Below are 20,254 nucleotides of genomic sequence, written 5' to 3'. Positions count from 1 at the left end.
GGCCCGGACCTGTGTGAGGGTAGCGGGGCCCGAGAGCCCTTCTGCGCTTTGTTCACTGCCTGAATAATCACAGACTGCCCTGGGTTTGAGGGATTTTCAAGATCATCCAGTTCCAACCCCTACTGCCCTGGGCAGAGACACCTGCCACTATCCCAGGTGGATATCCAAGGCCCTGTCTGGTCTTGGACACTTCCAGGGATCCAGGGGCAGCCACAGCTGCTCTGGGCAATCTGTGTCAGGGCCTCAGCACTCTCACAGGGAACAATTTCTGCCCAATAGCCAGTCTAAACCTGCTCTCTGTCAGTGTGAAGCCATTCCTTCTTGTCCTGTCACCCCAGGCCCTTGTCAAGACTCTCTTTCCATCTTTCCTGAGGGCTCTCTTCAGGCACTGCAAGGCCACAGTGAGGTCACCCCAAAGCCTTCTCTTCTCCAGGCTGAACAATCCCAGTTCTCTCAGCTTTAAGGATTAATTAATGACAATGTTTATCCAAAAAGCACTGGAACTGAGCTGTGCAATAAGATAAGGTTTCAGCCAGGCTACCTTAAATTTTGGGTTACACCAATGTGTGAAAATTAGTGACTAAAAATCACATGTGTCTTTGTGTCTATGCTAAACATGAAACACTTCAAATCTCTTTAAATAATATGTCTTCACATGTCTTCACAATATGCCTTCAATGATTCCTAGACAGTTTCTCCTTACAAAATCATGAAAGGTGTATGCTTGGCAGTCCTAAAAACAAAATAATAAAAAAAGTCTTCCCTTATCCCCTAGGCTCACACAGGGGTGTTGAGCCCCTGTGTGCCCAAGCAGATATTTTCTTTCATCCTTGTGGTTTGCTGAGTGTGCAGCTGGCTCATCTGGCTGTGAGAACATAAGTCCACCATGATTTACTTATGAAACTTGGGAATTTGCACTGGGAAGTGAAAGAAAATTAACAGACCAACCTAATGCTAAGAAGGTTGTGCCTCAGTCCAGGTATGCACATTTAGCTGCAGGGATGGAGTTATTTATTCCTGTTTTTTCTATGACAGGAACATGCCTGGCTCTGTAATCCTCATCGCTTTCTCTTTCAGGATGACAGCTGCTGCACTAGAAACTCCCCAGTAAGTGCAGGGATTGTAACACCGCTGGCTACAGAGAAGGACTCCAGGACTGAGAGGCTGAGGCTTAGGAAAAGGGAGATAACTGAGACGGGCACAGGAATTCTGGAGTTTGGTGGGAAAAAATCTGGCAGGAGAAACTCCAACTTGAATATTAATATTTAAGGAAGGGTGGAGACCTCAGTGTACCCATGCTTTGCTTTCACTGTGCTCTGACCTGGCTGGTTTCCAAGTGACCAGCCCAGGCTGTTGTCTCCATTGCTTTTCAGTGTGGGTCAGCTTGTGGGGATTTGGCAGCAATAGCCAAAGCTCCTATGGGAATGTCCAGCATTCTCAGTGTCTCATAAACTTTCCTCTTTCCATGCAAAATGTGACCCAAAGACCTGCTCTGCCTTTTCCTGGGAAAGGAGTGAATGTGCTGCAGATCTGCAGGGTGCTTATTCCAGCTGGCATCTTTTACTCAGTCTCCCTGAGCAAGCCTGTCCAACCCAAACGTGCCCTTTTTGCTGGTGTGAGCCCTGCCTGCTTTGGTCTGGAAGCCTGTAAAAGCCAGTGTTCTCACTCACATCTCTCTAGATTGACCAAAGAGGTTTAAATAACTCTTTCTCCCCTCAGGGAAGTGTAAGAACCAGACATAAGTGTTGACAAACCAACACTTATTTGTTGCCACCTTGACTGGAAAAGTAAAATATTTAGGCCAGAAATGCAGAGAGATGCCTTTAGAAACATGTTTTATTACCAGGATCTCCTTGATTCTTAACGTTGGCAAAGGTCAGCATCTGATGCTTGAGGTGGTGGTTTTGTCAGGCAGAACTTCTTACAGAAGTTCTTTGCCCCACTCCTTTGGAAATGCTGACTATGTGTGGGTGAGACAGCACCAAACACTCCCCCCATTCCCTTGGGACAGAAAAAGAGGAACAGAGCAGAGAGACAGCCTGGCCTCAACTCTTGTACAAAACCCATGTCCGCTGCCCTGTGCAATGGGTTTGACAAAGCACTGGCTAGGCTGTGCTGCAGAGGAAGCAAATATCTATAATAACACCCATGTAGATACCAAGTCTGCTCTCTGCACACTCTCTTTTTCTGCATTAGACCTGGGAATGACCCAGATTCTGTGCTGATCTAATTTGCCTTTGATCAGTGTATCATTTCTCTCGGCAAACACACTCTTTCACTCTCCTCAGGATCTCTGCATTTTTTTTATATCAAAGTAGTAAGAAATAAGTAATAATTATATCAAATATAAGTTTTCTTATATCATATTTCTTATATCAAATCAAAAGACAGAAATTTTAAAAGACATACAAGTACATAGTTGGTTGTGAAATTGCTGGTGATGCTACTGAGCTGTAATTTTATTAAAGATTAACTTAAAACCATTGAGTCCAGTGATGATGTTGCTTGTAAGGCAAAATTCCCTGGGCTCCCATCTAGGGTCTTTCTCCTAATGTGAGTAAAGAAGTTGCATTTTTTAATAGACAGAATATGCCCACTGGCTTTTGTATTTTAAATGAAAGCACAGAAGAAGAGTTCCTGCATTCAGTTGATAAACTGGTGCAGTTGACAAATCCTGCACACTGGATTTTTGTAATTTACCTTTTTTACCCTGAACTGCAATAAATACTAACTAAGGATGGTAAAGAAAATTTCTGTTAAAATTAGGATATTCAGTTTTGAGATACTTTAATTTCCCCTACCAGTGTCAGAAGGAAGCTTCCCTTTTAAGTGTTTTAAGTGGGCTGCATGTCTTGTTCCTTATGCAGTTTTGTGTGTCTTCATCACCAGGGGCTTTATTTGGCCCTAAATTGATTCTTTGAAGGGGTTCATGGACCAGAGCTGCAGAACCACTTGTATGACTGGTAGCTAGCATCAAGCCATTCTGGTTTCTCTATATACGTATATCTAGTTCAGACCTAAACCTATGCTTTTCAGAAATTAATTATGATGAAGAAGAAGATGTCACAAATACCATACAAACAACAATAAGCTTTAAACCATCTGAAGGTTGATTTAGGCACATAATAAATGCAAGCTTCCCAGGACAGGCACTAGCACATGCCACCACTTGCTTCCAGTGGCACATGCAAAGTTCTGCAAAGGTTTGTTTCTAAAACATTTCCTGCTTATATCACCTCCTAATATTTACAAGATCACACATAGCAGTTTCAGCTGTAAATAGAGATGCATTTGTTGGGTTTTTTTCCTTCACCACCTTTGATTTTTTTTAAATCTCAGATTAATTATCTTCCCTTCTACTGTCAAATAATAACTGGATACAGAATAACAGGACTAGAATGTCCTGTCCATTTCAAGGCTTTCAGACTTGCAGTGCTTCTTTCTGGGCTAAAACTTCATACAGAGACATAAAATCCATTTGGCAAATAATCTATGATGCAAGATAAGGTGAGGCAGGAGCTGCTACAGGTGCCTCTGACTTCCTGGTGTGAGTGTTCCTGCACTGAGAGTGGTGTGAGTTGTGGTGCTGTCCTCCGACACTTGTGGTACATCCTGCCTCTCCTGTGCTTTCCTGCCAGGCTGAGTGACAGTCCTCAGCGGGCAAGAGGAGTGGAAGGAGAGCACACCTCGTGCCTTCGACTGCGGGAGGATTGCTGAGCTTCTGGCTGCCTTCTCCCTGCTCAGAGTAGTTCCCAAGAGAAAAACTTCCCCACATGGCAAGTAGGTAAGAGACAATCATACTAATTCTCCTCTAACAGGCAGGGTAGAGGGGATGGGATATATTTTTCTGTAAAAGGGTGAATATTACATGACATGCAGCACAGCAAGAACCCTCTTCCTCTTTCTGTTCTGTTTTACTGACTCACTGCAGTGTCAAACATCGGTAAGGTTACTGAACCACTAGCTTAAAATAAAAGTGATGCTAAAATCAGATTGTGCTTAAATATAGCTGGTAACTCAGAATCAGTTCTTCAGATATCAGCTGCCTGCCCAGGACCTTGACAGATTGTTCCACTCTCATGTTTGCCCCTTGACATTGCCTTTTCCTTTCCACATACAAAACCTGCTTTATGTATCTTTTAGTATTTTAAATACCAGCTTTACATGAAAAAAAAAAAATCACTGGACTCAAATAGAAGATGTAGACACTGGCATACGATGAAAATCTAGAGAATTGTTTCTATCTTCTGTTAGCCATAAAAGCTGTTGCATATATTTCACAACATTTGAACCAAGTTTTTTAAATGATTGGAAATTTCTTGTAAATGGCTGCCCATCAGGTGCTCCAAATCCCTTTCTTCTCTATGTAAAGCTTAAAGGCGGTATAAAATTGCATATTGTTGAAAGGATCTTTGAAAGTAAATTTACTTTGGAGAAGGTGCTCAATCAGACCTTATTTGCAGGGCTTCATGTGACCCATTTGCAATACCTGTTCTTCTTGCTCTAACACTGTTGACTTGCTCACATTATTTGCCACTGACCTTTAATTCTTTTCATGCCTTGAATAATTTCTGATTTATAGCAATAACCTCTTCTTCTTGGAGCATTGTTTTGGGTAGAATGAAGAATAAAATGGAGATTTTAGATTCTTTGGCTCTAAACACACTGCTGGTGCATCAATTGCTATTGCAAAGAGCCTCCCCCAGGTTTTCTCAGCTCTTAAAAGTGCAGACTGAGTGTTGTTATTGGGGTGGTGCTTTGCTCACGTAAGCACATCCAAGCAAGGCTCCAACTGGACAAAATCCAATTGGCCAGACTTCTCACACAGAAATAATTAATTCTATGTGCAAGCATAAATCTAACAACTCAGAGCTTTCACACAGGGAAAGGATTGAGAACTGATGATGAAAATCTCTGTTTTGAGTCACCCATGCCATTGTGTTGAAAAACAGCGAAAAAATACACAATATAGTTTTCCAGGACAACCTTACCTACACGCTGGTGTGTCATGGATTTGCATTCAGGTGTTGGGCATCTTCTCATTTAAGTTGTCTCACCTTGCATGTGTAAGCTAAGTTTATGGCCCTTTTTAAAGAGATACCATCCAGAAAGAGTTTTACAAGATGATTATATAAGTTGCGAGACAAGTTTTTTTGCTTTGGCAAGGGTATATTTTTTTTAGTCTTCGGTTATAGCATAAACAGGTGCTCTCTCTGTTTGGAAACTCAAGGGACAACAAAAAGGAGAGGAAAAGTCCATGATGACATTGTGGTAGCACCTTGCAGAGACAAAGGACATAAAGGCTTTTACTTTGTAAAATTTAGTGATTTCAATTTTGGGACAAGTTTCCTGAATGGAGAAATACATTTAGTAGAAGTATATTTATTGAACAAAATTGAGGATTGAAATCTGTAGGTACACTCTTACTGTAACCCTTTCCTGAGTAGACACCTTGAGCTCATGTGATATTTCATAATATTTCTAAAGGAGGAAAGGTCAAACTGTGCTTTATAAACACAGGACAAATCTGCTAAGAGCAGACTGAGAGCAAGTGGGTATTAAAGAGATGATAGATCTCTCCTACATAGGTGACTGTTACCAAAATATACACATACTAAAATATATGTATATAAAACACTGTATCTGTGGAACAAAATATTATAATAAAACCCGAGTGACACCCTCCCTAATGTTCCACATACCCTGGATGTTCAGCAGGCAACAGATTCCTCTTCACAGCAGTAGTTCCTTCCAAAGTAAAAACTCAAACATAGTATGATGGTTCTCAAACAGGATAAACTGATACAGAGGAACAGGGAGCGGGAGGGTCCAGGATGCAGCACAAAAGTGATCCAATAAAATTAGGGCAGTCCAAGGTAAAGGCTTGAAGTTTGAAAAACATCTCTAGTACTGTTCTGTGAGCTCACCAGTCCTGTCCTTGGGCCTTCAGCTGAGCTGCTGAAGTGAGCAGTTTTCTGTTTGGTGTTGGTTTGTAGGCTCTTTCAAGAAGGGCTTGCTCTTCATAAGACTCCAGAAAGAATATAGAAGCATGGCAGAAAATAAATAAAACTGCTGCTTTTGGTGGCTGCTGAAAAAACTCCTTGGGACATTGAGCAAAAGCCTCGTTTGGGCTGCCCAGCCAGGGCTGACAATGCCCCACAAGCCCCACTTACTGTACAAGCAGAGCCTGGATTTTGGGCAAAGGCTGAATGAAGCTCCTTTTGTGACAGCCTCCTTCTTCTCCGCTGTGAGATCCATGCAAGCACCTGTTCCAAGCACAAATCTTCCTTCACATTACTGTTTAACCCTGGCAACAAACATGTCCTTTGGCTCCTACAGACTAGATTTTTTAATAGTTTTCCTTTCTTCAGGTATTGACATGTGTTAAAGCCCAGATAAAAATTCAAGTGATCTTTTAGATTTCCCATTCACAGCTATCCTAAAGTACCAGAGAACCCAAGGGAAAACGGACTGTGCCTCCAGCGTTGCTCAGGAACACAGTGGCTCAGATCCACAGCTGCAGGTGGGCTGAGGTGTGGCAGCTGCTGTGGTTACGGTTATTTGCCCTGCCCTTGTGCCTTTGCCACAATCTTTGTTTGCCCTTCCTGCTAGAGAGCATGGAATTTGCCACAGGCAGGAGAATACAGCAAGTTATCTCTATCCTGGGCAGAGCAGAAGGAGAAGACATAACACTAATGAGAGGTTCAGAGCTGGGCTTGAACGTGCCTTGGTTCAGTCGGGGAAAACCAGTTGTTAAAATCATAGCAGGTTGCTCCAAGAGCTTTTTGAAAGAAATACCAAAAATTGTTGACAGATTTCTGTACTTTTCTTCTTTTCTGGAAAACATCTCTTTTGGAGGAGAATTCAAAATTATCAAGTGGCTCTTCTCTGGGCTTTGATGCATGTGTTGGTTTGTAACTGCTTGATTCCACTGTCAGTTAATTAAAGATTTAGCCACCTCTCTTTTTCTCCACTCTGTTGACATGATCCCCTCTTAGTGTGGGCATAACATACTAGAAACTGGAGCTACCTCTGGGCACTTGATCACAATAACAACCTGTCATGGTTTGACATTGGCCAAATACCAGGCACCCGCAAGAATCATTCCCTCACCCTCTCCTACCACAGCTAGGCAGAGGAGAGAAAAAAAATGAACAAAGGGTTCATGAGTTGAGATAAGGACCATGAGAAAACACTCCAAGGCCAAAGCAGGCTCAACTTAGAAATACAGAGTGAATTTATTACTAACAGAGTCAGAGGAAGATAATGAGAAGCAAAATAAGCCACTAAAACACATTTTTTTCCCCAAGCCCCTCCCTCCTTCCCACCACCAGTGCAGGGAGACAGGGTGTGGAGGTTTTTGGTTAGTTCATCACCCAAGATCTTCTGCTGCTCAGGAAGAGGAGACCTTCTCCTGTGAGACTGTGGGGTTCCTTTCCATGGGAGACAGTTCTCAGTGAACTTCTCCAGTGTGGGTCCAAATCTCACGAGCAGCAGTCCTCCAAAAACTGGTGCACCGTGAGTCCCTCCCATGGCAGGCAGTCCTTCCAAAACTGCTGCAGCGTAAGTCTCTCTTTCCATGGGGTGCAGTCCTCCAAAGACAGGCTGTTCCAGATTAGGAGCAAGGGCCCCCTCTCTCCAGCAGGTCTTCCACTGGACCATGGCCTCCTCCAGGTATCCACCTGATCCAGTGTGGGCATCTCCCCCACAGGCTGTGGGTGGATCTCTGCATCCCCATGGATCCCCATGGGCTGCAGGGGCACAGCTGCTTCACCATGGTCTCACCACGGCCTGCAATGGGACCTCGGCTCTGGCGCCTGGAGCACCTCCTCCCCTGCTTCTGCACTGACCTTGGTGTCACCATGTTGTTTCCCTCACATATTCTCACTTCTTGCTCTTCTCTGGCTAGGACTAGAACTGTGCCCAATTTGTGTTGATTTTCTTCTTAAATCTGTTATGACAGAGGCCTTACCATCACCTCTAACTGGCCCAGCCTTGGTCAGCAGCATGTCCATCTTCAGAGCCACCAGGGATTGGCTCTGCTGGACACAGTGGCTTCTCACAGAAGCTACCTCTGTGGCCTCCCCAGCTACCAAAAAACAGGCCATGCAAAACCAACACACAACCCTACCTAAATTTTGTTGATAGACGAATGGACAGACTTCTGAAAACTGTACACTATTATGCTGGACAAGACTCCATTAAAAATTAGGGAAGGAGAAGCTTAGGTAGGTATGTGCATCAGAGAGGGATGTTTATTGTGTGCAGACACGGTGTTTAGAGCCTTACTTACCCTTTGTCACCACTACTTTTATGCTGGTATAATCAATCCCATGACAAAGGAAAACATTCTGTGCGGAATCTTGCTGGAAGGAGGAAGGGAAGAGTTTATAAGATTGCTGCGAGGAAAGCATCATAGGGAGAATTTTTTGCTTCCTGTTCTGTTGGCAGTGTTGCTGCATGCTGGGAACAATCTCCTGCTTGCCTCTGGTTTGTGCACAGAATCCTCAGGAATGAAACACCACCATCTTCCTTTTTGTTTCATTACATGGAAAGCCACAAGAACTTATCAACAAGAACTTTGTTGTTTGACAATCTAAGGGAAGACTCAGGTTCCCTTACAGGTTACCTGCATTCTTTAAAAAGGAATGTGGACCATAGGTATTGTGTTTTTTACAGTGGCACTGACAGGAAGGTGTGGGAGAAAGAGAAACTTGATGCCAGACTGATATCCAGAGCATGGAGAGGCATTAGAAGACTCTAGAAGTGACTTGCAGAAATAACAGCATGTGCCTTTTTTTGTGCCTTACATGTATTCTTCTGTATTCCTTGGCAGGAACGCCTTAAATCATGAACTTTCTAAGCTTTTCAATGAGATGTGGGATGCAGATGTTCACTGCCTTAGGCCTGGGAAAGACTACACAATTGATGTGCAGGTAACCAATTGCTAAGTCAGGATTAAGTGCAGTGTGGTGCTGCAGGAAAAGGTGCCTGCGAAAGTGTCTTTTGCTTAAAAAGTTGCCTGTGCTGTGTCAAGCATACCTTAGGAGAGGGAATGGTACAGAGAACACAAATGATTCACACTTACCTGGACTTTGGTTACAAGTGGAGTTTCTCAGGTGTCTTGGGTCCTGTAATATTTCATCTCTCTATCTGTGAGCTGGAGGAGGAACTAGTGTGCAACCCTTCCAGTTTTGCAGATGACAGCAAGCTGTGGTGATGAAGTTGGTATGCTCAGGTGCAGGGCTTCTCTTCCACTGGACATAGGCAGGCTGGACGAATATGCTAAGGAAGGAACATTGTGAAATTCAACAAAGACAAAGGAACAGGATGCCCAGAGAAGCTGTGAAATCTCCATCTTTGGAGGTTTTCAAGATCCAAAAAGATGACGCCCTGAGAAATAATCTGAATTCAGTGTTAACCACACTTTGAGCAGCACTAGAGATGTTCTGCTCCACCCTGTGTGTTTCAGTTTGTGAATGACAGCTTGTGTGTGTGGTGTGGGTGACTTGCAATAAGGGAGAAAGGGAGATAGGTCCCAAGTCATTCTTAGGAGAATAAGGGAGGAATTTGAGGAATTCCTGGGTTTCTCTGGGAGTGTAGGGAGTAGCAGAAAGGGGTGGGTAAAGATTTGAGGACTGTTGCTTCCAGTCCCAGGGAAATGTGAGGGAGGAGTGAGAGATTTCATAAGCAGCCATTTCACTCCTTACTAGCTCAGTGCAGTGCAAACACAACCATGTGTTTTGGCCGCAAATTGTCACAGGCCAGAATATTCACAATCCAGTTTTGTACTCACACAAGAACTCAATTTATTGTGATGTTACTCAAACACTTTATTCCAATGTTGCTTCATATTATAACAGATAATTTCCTGTTGCTGATAAACTCAAAATAGTGGTACCTACCTCAAGCCAAAATGTGTGTAGGGAAAACTTCTCCCATATGGTTTCTCCATTTGTCAGAACAAGGCTCTAGTACCTCTTGCCCATGTTAACAAGGCGCTACTCATCTTCTATCTTCTTTCCTTGAGAATGCCCTTTATGAAATAGAAATTTAAAAATTATGAGGAAAGCCTCCATAAAATTGCAGAGACAGAAGGTACCCAAATCTTCTTTTTATTTATTTGTGGTGGGAGGGAGCCCTTGCTCTACATTACTTCTGTTTATCATTCGTGATTTATGTAGTATAATAGCACAGCTAGTTACTGAGCAGAACTGAAGTATCACATGGGCCATTACAATTATCTCTGAGGAAACAGAAATTTCAGGCTCTTACAGATGTCAGAGATTGTATTTTTTCTTTATGCTGGTAATTCTGTAGTATTGTCTCTCATTTCATAGGAAGACAATTCCTAGCAAAGAATCCATAATGCTATAATGATGGCATTATGGGGTTTGGTTTGATTATCACAAACTGTCTTCTCTAAGGACATCTTACTCCTTGTTTTCCTCCATTTTTGCTAGGGAAAAGCGGGTCCAGCACAGCAAGGTAACAATGCTGTCCAGGACAACGCAGCCAGACATCTGTTTCACAATGTACGCGAAGAACGCCTGAGGAGCATAAAAACTTTTGCAAGTGAGACCTGTTCTTTTGTTAATGGTGGATGTGATATAAAAAAATCTGTGCTGTATTTGACATGTTTGCCTAAAATATAATATTGTATATAATTTGGATGGTGGTGAGGATCATCAGACTGCAGGTTGTTTGAAGGGAGTTTTTGTAACAGTTGCTTGGAGATTACCTGTACCTAAGCCTCAGGAGGAACATCCTTTTGTGCCCCAGGCAAAATCTGAATTCTCTGGCTCTTCCACTACAAAGTTAAAGGGATGAGACACTTATCAGCTCTTGAAGTGGCCCAAGGGAGTCTCACAGGGTTCAACAAGACCAAGTGCTGGTGCTGCACCTGGGTCAGAACAGCACCTGGGATTAATCCAGGCTGGGGATGAGCAGAGGGAGCAGGCCTGACAGGACTTGGGGGTGCTGTGGGTGAGATCTGGCCCTGCCCCAGCCCAGAACCCCTCTGTGCTGGGCTGCACCCAAAGCCCCAGGGCAGCAGGGGAGGGGGGATTCTGCCCCTCTCTGCTGAGCTCCCCCTGCAGGGCTGCATCCAGCTCTGGGCCCAGTACAGGAAGGACAGGGAGCTGCTGGAGCCAGGCCAGAACAGGGACACCAAGGGGATCAGAGGGATGGAGCAGCTCTGCTGGGAGGAAAGGCTGAGGGAATTGGGATTGTTCAGAATTGGGATTCTTGGGAGAAGAGAAGGCTTTGGAGTGACCTCATTGTGGCCTTCCAGTGCCTGCAGGGAGCCCACAGGAAAGATGGAGAGAGACTCTTGACAAGGGTGTGGACTGACAGGACAAGGGGCAGTGGGTTCACACGGACAGAGAGGAGGTTAAAATTAGAATTCAGAAAGAAATTCTTTCCTATGAGGGCATCTGGGACATGGTGAACAGTTTGTCCAGAGCAGCTGTGGCTTCCGCAGCCCTGGCAGTGTCCAAGGCCAGGCTGGATGGGGCTCTGAGCAACCTGGAATAGTGGAAGGTGTCCCTGACCATGGCAGGGAGTTTGAACTGGATGATCTTTAAGGTCTCTTCCAACCCAAACCATTCTATTGATTCTATGTGTTGAAAAAGACACCAAATTCGTCTTTGCTCCTTTACTCACAACTTCCAAGCTCTTTCAGATGGTACCAGACCCACAGGTAATACTTGCATTTCTGTTGGGGGCTACACTTCAGGCATGAAGTATGCATGAATGTATGTTTCCTTCCCTAATTTTTCTCAAGCTCAAGACATCTGATATAGGTTTATGCTCTATTATTCCTCTACTGAAATAACGCCCACAAAACCTTGTGCCAGCATAGCTCAAGGTCCTAAGCTTTTGTCTATAATTGTGGTGGGCAGACGTGATTTGTTTTGGTATAAGGTCATTATTACTTCGGTACTTGGCTCCATAAGGAAGCTCAGTAGCTGTTTATCTTTAAAAAGGTCTATAAAAAGTACAGCAGTGATCTGACTTTGAGTCACTTTGAGGCCTACACTTAACAGTATACTTGAAGTAGAATCTGACATATAAAGGAATGGCTTTCTCTAAGGGCTGTCAGGGCCTATTCTATGGTGACTTTTTATGATGGCACTCTGATGTCTGGATCAGGCATATGAGCAGACTGAAAGTTTTTCTTTTTCTGCAGCCTTTATTTCCTTATTGGACAACTATGAGACACTAACTGGTGTAGCAGAAGTAGTGACTCCAGAAGAAATAGTTGAAAACAATTGTTTCCTTGATGCTATGTTAGCAACAGAAGTCATGCAAGTGAGTAATACAGATCTTTTTTGTCACTGAAAACACTGATTAAAAAAGTAAACTGTATATGCATCTTGGTTTTCTACCCTTCAGCTAGCTCATGACAATCTGCTGAAAAAAAACCTAGCAAGGCCAAACCTTGCTGATTTCAAACATCAGCTTTATGACATCTGGTTCCAGCTCTATGCCAGGAAAGAAGGAGACAGGTATGTTTGATGGGTGTGGGCACTGATAATCTCTGTGCTATTCTGATTTAGGTAAATGTAGGCCCGAGTACCATCTGCTGCACACAGTACTGGAAGACAGCTTCAGAATAGCTTCAGCATGACAGAGAGTGGGTTTAGATTAGATATGAGGGAGAAATTCTTCCATGTGAGGGTGGTGAGGCCTTGGCACAGGTTGCCCAGAGCAGCTGTGGCAGCCCCATCCCTGGACTTGTCCAAGGCCAGGCAGGATGGGGCTCGGAGCAACCTGGGACAGTGAAAGGTGTCTCTGCCCATGGCAGGGGGTTGGAATGAAATGGGCTTTAACATCCCTTCCAAACCAAACCATTCTATGGCTCTATGAAACATATAAAAGACCTATATATTCTTTTTTCTTTCTTCTTCATTACAGATCTGATTCTTGTGGTTTTGAACACGTTTTTGTTGGAGAAACAAGGCATGGTAAAGAGATCTTAGGTTTGCACAACTGGGTGCAATTTTACCTTCAGGAAAAGCGCAACCAGACTGACTACAAGGGATACGTAGCTCGGAAGAACAAAACCAGGGTAAGAACAAGATTTTGGGGGCCTTTGCAAGTAAAACAAATGGATCCAGAGATAAAAGTTGTAATGAAACAAGTGTAATAATGCAATCATAGGTTCAGTGTTTTCAATAGCAATAAATATATACAGTATATAACTGTATATAGGAAGAATTAATAAAGACATGTCTTCCAGCTTCTTTTTTTTTTGCAAAAACTATTTTAAAAAGTAGTGCTGGTGTTTACAGAATTGCAACACTGCTGAGGCTTAGCTGGGATAAATGATCATGTATGCTCCAGAGGTCAGGGAAAAGATTGTACCCAGCTATAGTACCCAGGCACACCAAGGATGACAAAATCTTGAAATGCTCTCAAAAATCTGGAATCAGAAATTCTATCTGTCTAGTCACAGCTGTGTTGGAGATTATTCTGTTGTTTCATTTATGCTTTCAGCCTGATAAAGATGACCAAGTTTTGAGCATCCAGTTCAGCTGGAAGGGGTCAGTCAAACCCGGAAGCACCTTTATTGGTGTCAGCCCGGAGTTTGAATTTGCCCTTTACACAGTCATTTTCCTGCTGTCTGAAGAAAGAGTTACACCTGAAACAGTGAAAATAGATGAGTACGAACTACAGATGGTTGTCTGGCGCCATGGGCACCACATTGGAACAGCATATCCAGTACTGCTCAGCACCACTAGTGAAGATTAGTGGAGTGAGCAGGGAACTTCTTTTTTTAAATTGAGGGAAAGGAGGAGTGGTGGAGAGAGGAGGAATGGATGGGGGTTGGACAGGACCAGACAGCAAAGTTAATATGTTGTTTTATACAACTCATTCCAAGTAAAAATTGATTACTCCATCTCTTTTCGTCTGCAATGGAATATTTAATCAGTAGTGTGCTGTAACACTGTCTGAGAAACCATGAAACATACTCCTGCTTGCATTAAATTTACATCTAAATTACATCAGTTTTCCCTTCTGCATGACAGCACTGTACTTTTCAGCAAATAATGGCATTTAGGAAAAGGTTCTATTAAAATTGATATACATATTTCTCTTAGTTTTTAGTCACTGCATATCTAAAAAAGCAATAACCACACATTGCTTACACTTTACCTTCCAGACAGAAGCTTTTATTTGGTACAGGCAGATATCCAGGATGTTTTAGTCTCCTCTTCTCATTCCATAAGAGGTTAATTTCAAATGCATTATTACAATACAATGACCTGGACACACAGGGAACACATTTAGGTGGGGAGATGGTCATCAGATCCACAGCAGGCCTTAAAATATTTTGTTTCTTTAACACAATTTTCATATACTCCCTATGTATTCCTGAAACACCTGGATGACAACTTCAAGCTACAGGTACTAAGAGGGCTGACTAGCAAAGATGCCCTCCCTCCTTGATTTGTTGCTTGTCAACAGAGAGGATCTTGTGATCCTCTTGAGTGGAGATTGGTGGCTGTCTTGGCCACAGTGACCATGAAGCCATCAAGTTTAAAATCTCTGGTGACAGGAGGAGAAGTGCCAACAAAACTTAAACCCTGGACATGGGAAGAAGCGACTTCGGGTCCCTCAGGGAACCAGTAAGTAAATTCCCACTTTGTAGTGGTTTTGGTTCATCAATTTGAGATTTTTAAGATCTTGAATTCAAGATTTTGAGAAAAAAAATTAGGTTTTTTTATTGTTTTTTTTTTTTTTTTCTCAAAACTTGAGATTTTGAGATTTGAGAATTGATTTGAGAACCAACACACCTGGGAAAATGCTTTTGAAGGTCCTGGGGTCCATCAGTACTATGGCCACTTTTTAAGCACCACCTCCTCAGGGCACAGGAAAAGGCAATTCCTAAAAATTGGAAATCAAGCATATGAGGCAGAAGACCACCTTGGCTGAACAGGAATCTTCTTTTGGAGATAAGGTAAAAAAGGAAGGGGTATGCCCAGTGGAAGCAAGGTCAGGTGATATGGAACGAATATGGAGATGCTGCTTACTACTGTAGGGGGAGAACTTGTGTGGCCAAAGCTCCACTGCAGTTGAAGACACCAGAAATGTGGGGGACAATAAAAAGAGAGTTTAAAAATACATTAATGGCAATTAATGTTCCTAAGGAGTTTGTGAAGCTCCAAGGCACTGACTGCCTCAAACAACTTCTTCCAGTTCTGCCAGGGAATAGGATAAACAACTTCTGGGGCAAGAGCACTCACACCTTTGCAGCTCATGCTCTTGATAGTCCTGAGGGAGCACCACTTCTTGAAGACACGAGTTAGGAGGTCTGGGCCCTGGCGCCCCCAGACCCAGCCATTGTAATTCTGCACAAAGTCCTGCATGCAAAGCTCCATGAACTTGTGCTTGGCCTTAAAGGATAGAAAGGCCCCATTCAGTTCAACGTCATCCTGAATGCCAAGGGCATTGGTGAGGTTCTGTAAGTTCTTAAGCACAATGAAGTCTGTATCCAGGTAGATGCCACCAAATTTCCACATGAGGACAATTCTGCAGGCATCAGAGAGGACAGGTAAAAAATGTGGCTCCCAGTGCCGCAGAGGCCATAAGTACCACCTTTTCAGAGGCGTTCCAGAAAAGAGCTCTGTCAAGTCCAGGGGCCGGATTTCCACGTTGGAGAAGCAGCTCAGCAAGGAGAAAGCCCAGTGCTTGGGCAAGGAGGCGTTCCCTTTGGCCAAGCCTTTCATGAGCACCAAGACTCTTGATGTGGGGTGTGTCCTGGCCGCTGACTCCACAGAGCACGAGAACAGGTAACTTGGTGAAGTTTGCTCTGAGGTCTCCACAAAAAACACCTTTCCTGTGGAAGGAGAGGGCCTACCAGCAATGTCGAGGGGAGAAGGCACATAGTGAGCACAGCTGATCTCAGCAGACAAGCCGTAGGTGGGGCCTCTGCTCTTTGGGTCCTCCCCGATGTCCTAGTACAACTCGATGTAGGCAAAGGATACAAACACAAAGATGAGGATAAACAGGGCCCAGGGCTTGTGGCTCTTCACCACCCTGGTCAGCTTTAGGAGGCAACTGGGCATCCTGAGCATTCTCTCTCCAGCCGGAGCCTGCTCTCCCAAGACAGCCATCTTGATCTGAAGGGAAGGAAAGAAGAGAAAAAAGCCTGACAGATGAGGCAGCAGAGTATGAGCCTTCCTTCACAGGTGTGTCCTACCTTTATAGCTGTGCACAACAAACTCTGGGAACACCATTACAGAACTCATCTGTCATCATTTAGTGACTTCAGGTCACTGTCAACACGAGACATGAGACACGTATGCAAAGCCCTGGCAGGAGGAAATAGGACTGCTCCTTATGACCGTTCCTGGAGCCCTGTCAACATGCACTGTGTGGAGCTGCTGCCCACTGACAGCTGGTTGTCATGAGGGGAGTTGTTTTCTCCTGATATACAACATGCCTTTCCCCCAAAGCAAACACAAGCCTCAGTCTTCCAGTATTTGAGGTGGCAGTTGCTGCCTTTCCAAACCAACCCCCTGCCCCTGCAGAGAGCCTGGCCCATTGTTCATGGCAGCGTAGCCTGGCAGGATGGATGGAGGGTGGGAAGGGAATGGATGCAGGGCAGCTCAGGAGGCAGATGCAGACAATAAGGTCAAGAACTGCTTTTGTAAGGGGAGTTCCAAGGCTGCCTCCCAACTCTGCACAGGCCACACTGGCTCTGCCCTGCAATGTTCTCCCAGTGGATCCTGCTGGTGGACAGGCAATCCCTCTGCTATCTTGCCCTTACTTCCTTGCTTCTTCTGGCAAAAGGGAGGGTTGGAGTGGAAGAGATTATTAACAAGGCAGCAACAAACAGATAAGTCAGTCTAGCTCCATCCTCCATCCAGTGTTAGCATCAGCATTGCTGCCCTTGCCTCTCCTTAAAGTGAGGGGCAACAGAGGCAGCACCTCCTGTGCCCACCACTGGGCCCCATTGGTCAACTGGCAAGAGCACATGAGGAAGCAGTGAGGAAGGTTGTGGCTTTTAGGACTAGAGGAAATGGTCTCAAGTTGTGCCAAGGGAGGTTAGAGTGGACATTATTCAGAATTTTACTCCCTGGAACAGTTACCAGGCATTGGCACAGTCTGCCCCAGGAAAGCAGTGGAGCCACTGTCCCTGGAGGTACTTAACAAACATGTAGGTGTGACACTTAGGGACTGGATTTAGTGGTGGACTTAGCAGAGCAGGTTTTGGGGTTGGACTCAGGCACTCAAAGGTCTCTTCCATCCTAAAGGATTCCATCATTTTTCCTGCCTCCCTGAGCTTCATCACCAAAGCCCTACCTTCCAGGACAGAAAGGTTCAGAAAAGAGGAAAAGCTTTAATCCAGCAGCTGTAACCAAAGTGGCAGGGAACATGACAGAGCACCCAGGTGGCACAGTCCCATTTGTCATTGCTCCTTGATCACTGTGCCTGGGTCACATACAGAGCTTCCCCTGTGGCCAGAAACGACTTGTCAGGCACACTGGGAGGCATCCAAATGTCAGAGCATGGAGCCACCGCTCTGCATCACACACAGGGGGACAGAGGAGAGGCAGCCAACACACAAATTATCAGCTCTGGAACCCCAGAAAGTTTTCTTCTCCCATGTGCTGTCAGTGCTACAGGCAGCCAAAGCCAGCCCACCATGCCTTTTACAGACCCCGCTATATTCCCCACCCTCCACTCACCACAGCTGGGTTAACCCTGTAAAGAAGTTTTTGCTGTAGAAGCATAGGAAGAGAAAGCAGTACAGGCTTGGTGGGGAAGTTCCTGTGCAGTAGAGGAGCAGGAAAATGCCACGTTAATCTAGCCACAGACAAGGTTCGAGCTTGTGGTTATATTTTGTGGTGCATTTTGAGCAAAGGACCGAACTTTACTACTGTCACATCTCTATAAAGTTAGAAATACACTTCTGCTTTTGGAGCAGACAGGGCAACGCTTTCAATGCTGCAATAGCCAGTGCAATTCTTTTACAAAACAAATACAGGAAGCCTGTCTCTATCTCTTCCTCTGAAAACACATTGGCCATTGCAAAGAAATTGCAAACTCTACTCACCTGTCCCTGCTTTCAAAACACCATGGAATTCACTGCTTAGCTGGAGAAGAATTTTAAGAAGTTGGTGTTTGTGAGGGCGCCTACAACTCTTATGTTCTGGCACTTCCTCCTTCTGAAAAGAAATGACAAGAGAAAAAGTCTGAATACGTAGAAAAACACAGTAGATGAAGGATGTGACATCATTAATTTATCAAGTGAGTAGCTTAAAAAAAGGATGTACGTAACCTGGCAAAGAACACATCTAATTATAAAGTAATCATGAAAAAAAAAGGAGGAAATTCAGACCTCATTGTCACTAAGCTTTAAACTTTGGTCTGTTGCAGGAGAATTTTGGTTTTGTTTTCTCCTCCTTTGCTAAAATTTCTCAGTGCTCACACCGCTGCTGGGGCTGCTGCTTTAACTGAGTTGAGCCTTCCCCAGAGCTGCCTGCTCCCGCCCCAAGCCCTAAGCACAGAATGCCCCCTTGGAAACACACTCTTTTAACCAAATACTTTACTCGTTCATTAGGGAATACTCCCTCATATGCCAGGGACCGCACTGAAGGACTTTGCCACATTCAGGTGTATTGCGGTGGGTCTTCAGGGCAGTTAGGACTTGGTGAAGGGAAGGAGAGATCTTGACTCCATTTCAGAAGGCTGGTTTATTATATTATGATATATATTACATTAAAAAAGACCACACTATAACTATACTACAAAGAACAGAGAGAAAGATTCATCAGAAGGCGAGACAGGAATAGAAATGAATGAGTAACAAAGTTCTGTGACTCCCAGAGAGTCTGAGAGCTGCTGCTTTCTTGATTGGTCACCAAGTAGAAACATCCCACATTGACCAATCAAGAAAGCACCTGCTGCATTCCACAGTAGCAGATAACAAATTGTTTACACTTGAAGCTGAGGCCCTTCAGCTTCTCAGGAGAAGAAAATCCTAGCAAAGGGATTTTCACAAAATATCACAACCACACAGGTGTCCCTCATTCTAGGACAGATACCCCTTGCTTTTGTGATCAAGGGAGGCTCACCTTCCCTTGCATGAGACTTGCTGGCCCATTCATAAAATCCCTCCTTTATCAGTACAGCCATTAAATTCAGGGTTTACTGCAGTTCCTCCTCAGCTGCCTGAAACAAATATTGCTCTGCAGTGCCCCAGACCTCTCTCCTCTCCTCTCCCCAAATCCTTCCATGCACAGCAGCACCATGGATGGACTCATGACAACTCTCGTCCCAGCACAGGGACTCCACAACCACTCTGGGCTACCTGGTCCAGCGTTTCACCATCCTTCCTTTCATTCTAACTTGCCACACTTCAAGGTGTGCCCATTGTGTCTCCTGCCATCTCTGCATTGAACAGAGGAGAGTCTCACTTGTGTCCTTCACCCACCCATCCACCTTCAGCCAGGTGTTTCACACCCTGAACACACAGCCCAGCCTGCTCTAGTCCAAGAAAAGTCAGCAGAGCTCTCCCAGCCTCTCCTCATGCACCATGTGCTCCAGGCCCCTTCTCACCTTTGTGGCCCTTTGCCAGATTTGCTCCAGTACGGACACACCTCCCTCATCCTGGGATTCCAGAACCAGCCCTCCAGGTGTGTCTCACCAGTGCTGAGTGGCGGGCAAGGATTTGCATTAGGGGTAGATGGATAACCCTACATCATCCACTGCCTACAACCTCAGTGACATCTTCAACTTACTAGATGTCTGCTGGAATCCCACCCAGCAGACAGGAGACACTCCAGGAAGTTCCTGGAGCATGTGGAAAAGAACTTGCTGACACAGCTGGCAGGTGAGCCTACCGGCGGAGGTGTCCCAGGGGATCTGCTGTTTGCAAACAGAGGAGCACTGGTGGGAGATGAGGTTGCCAGAGGCCATCTTGAGTACAGTCACCATGATACGATTCAATTTCAGTTCTCAGTGAAGGGAGAGAAGAAGGAGGAAGGGGGTCAGCAAAATGACTACCATGGACCCGTGGAGGACAGGCTTTGGTCTGTTTAGACCACGGGTTGAGACAATCCCTTTGGAGGCAGTCCTGAGGGGCCAAGGAGCCCAGGAAGGTGGAGGTTCCTCAGGAAGGAAGTCATAGAGGTGGAGGAGAAGCCCATTGCAATGTGCCATAAGCTGGTTCAGGGAAGACTGGCCTGGATGAACAGCAAGCTTCCACCGGGACTCAGGGAAGAACAGAGAGCTTAGCAGC

General features: G+C 44.7%; 2 protein-coding genes across 3 annotated transcripts in view; one reads left to right on the top strand and one right to left on the bottom strand.

Moving 5' to 3' along the window:
* Positions 1-3,563: 3,563 nt before the first annotated feature.
* LOC119708404 (poly(U)-specific endoribonuclease-A-like) lies at positions 3,564-14,745 on the top strand. 2 transcript variants are annotated; one of them, XM_038154821.1, is made up of 7 exons: positions 3,564-3,780; positions 8,837-8,936; positions 10,464-10,575; positions 12,191-12,312; positions 12,397-12,509; positions 12,919-13,072; positions 13,501-14,745. In XM_038154821.1, the coding sequence occupies exons 2-7, from the start codon at positions 8,877-8,879 to the stop codon at positions 13,753-13,755; spliced, it is 816 nt and encodes a 271-aa protein (XP_038010749.1). In that variant the 5' UTR covers positions 3,564-3,780; positions 8,837-8,876; the 3' UTR covers positions 13,756-14,745. The 2 variants fall into 2 exon arrangements, with proteins under 2 accessions (XP_038010749.1, XP_038010748.1); XM_038154820.1 differs by having other exon boundaries at positions 3,564-3,784.
* The window catches only part of LOC119708403 (lactosylceramide 4-alpha-galactosyltransferase-like), an 11,093-nt gene continuing 4,994 nt past the window's right edge, over positions 14,156-20,254 (bottom strand). The window contains 2 exon segments of the mRNA XM_038154819.1: positions 14,156-16,127; positions 18,068-18,179. Coding sequence (XP_038010747.1) covers positions 15,132-16,121 — 990 coding nt within the window. The 5' untranslated portion in view covers positions 16,122-16,127; positions 18,068-18,179 and the 3' untranslated portion in view covers positions 14,156-15,131.

Source organism: Motacilla alba, chromosome 1A, assembly GCF_015832195.1.
Source record: "Motacilla alba alba isolate MOTALB_02 chromosome 1A, Motacilla_alba_V1.0_pri, whole genome shotgun sequence".
Lineage (NCBI taxonomy): Eukaryota > Metazoa > Chordata > Aves > Passeriformes > Motacillidae > Motacilla > Motacilla alba.
The sequence above is the reverse complement of the archived record's forward strand: the minus strand, read 5'-3'. Positions and strand labels throughout refer to the sequence as shown.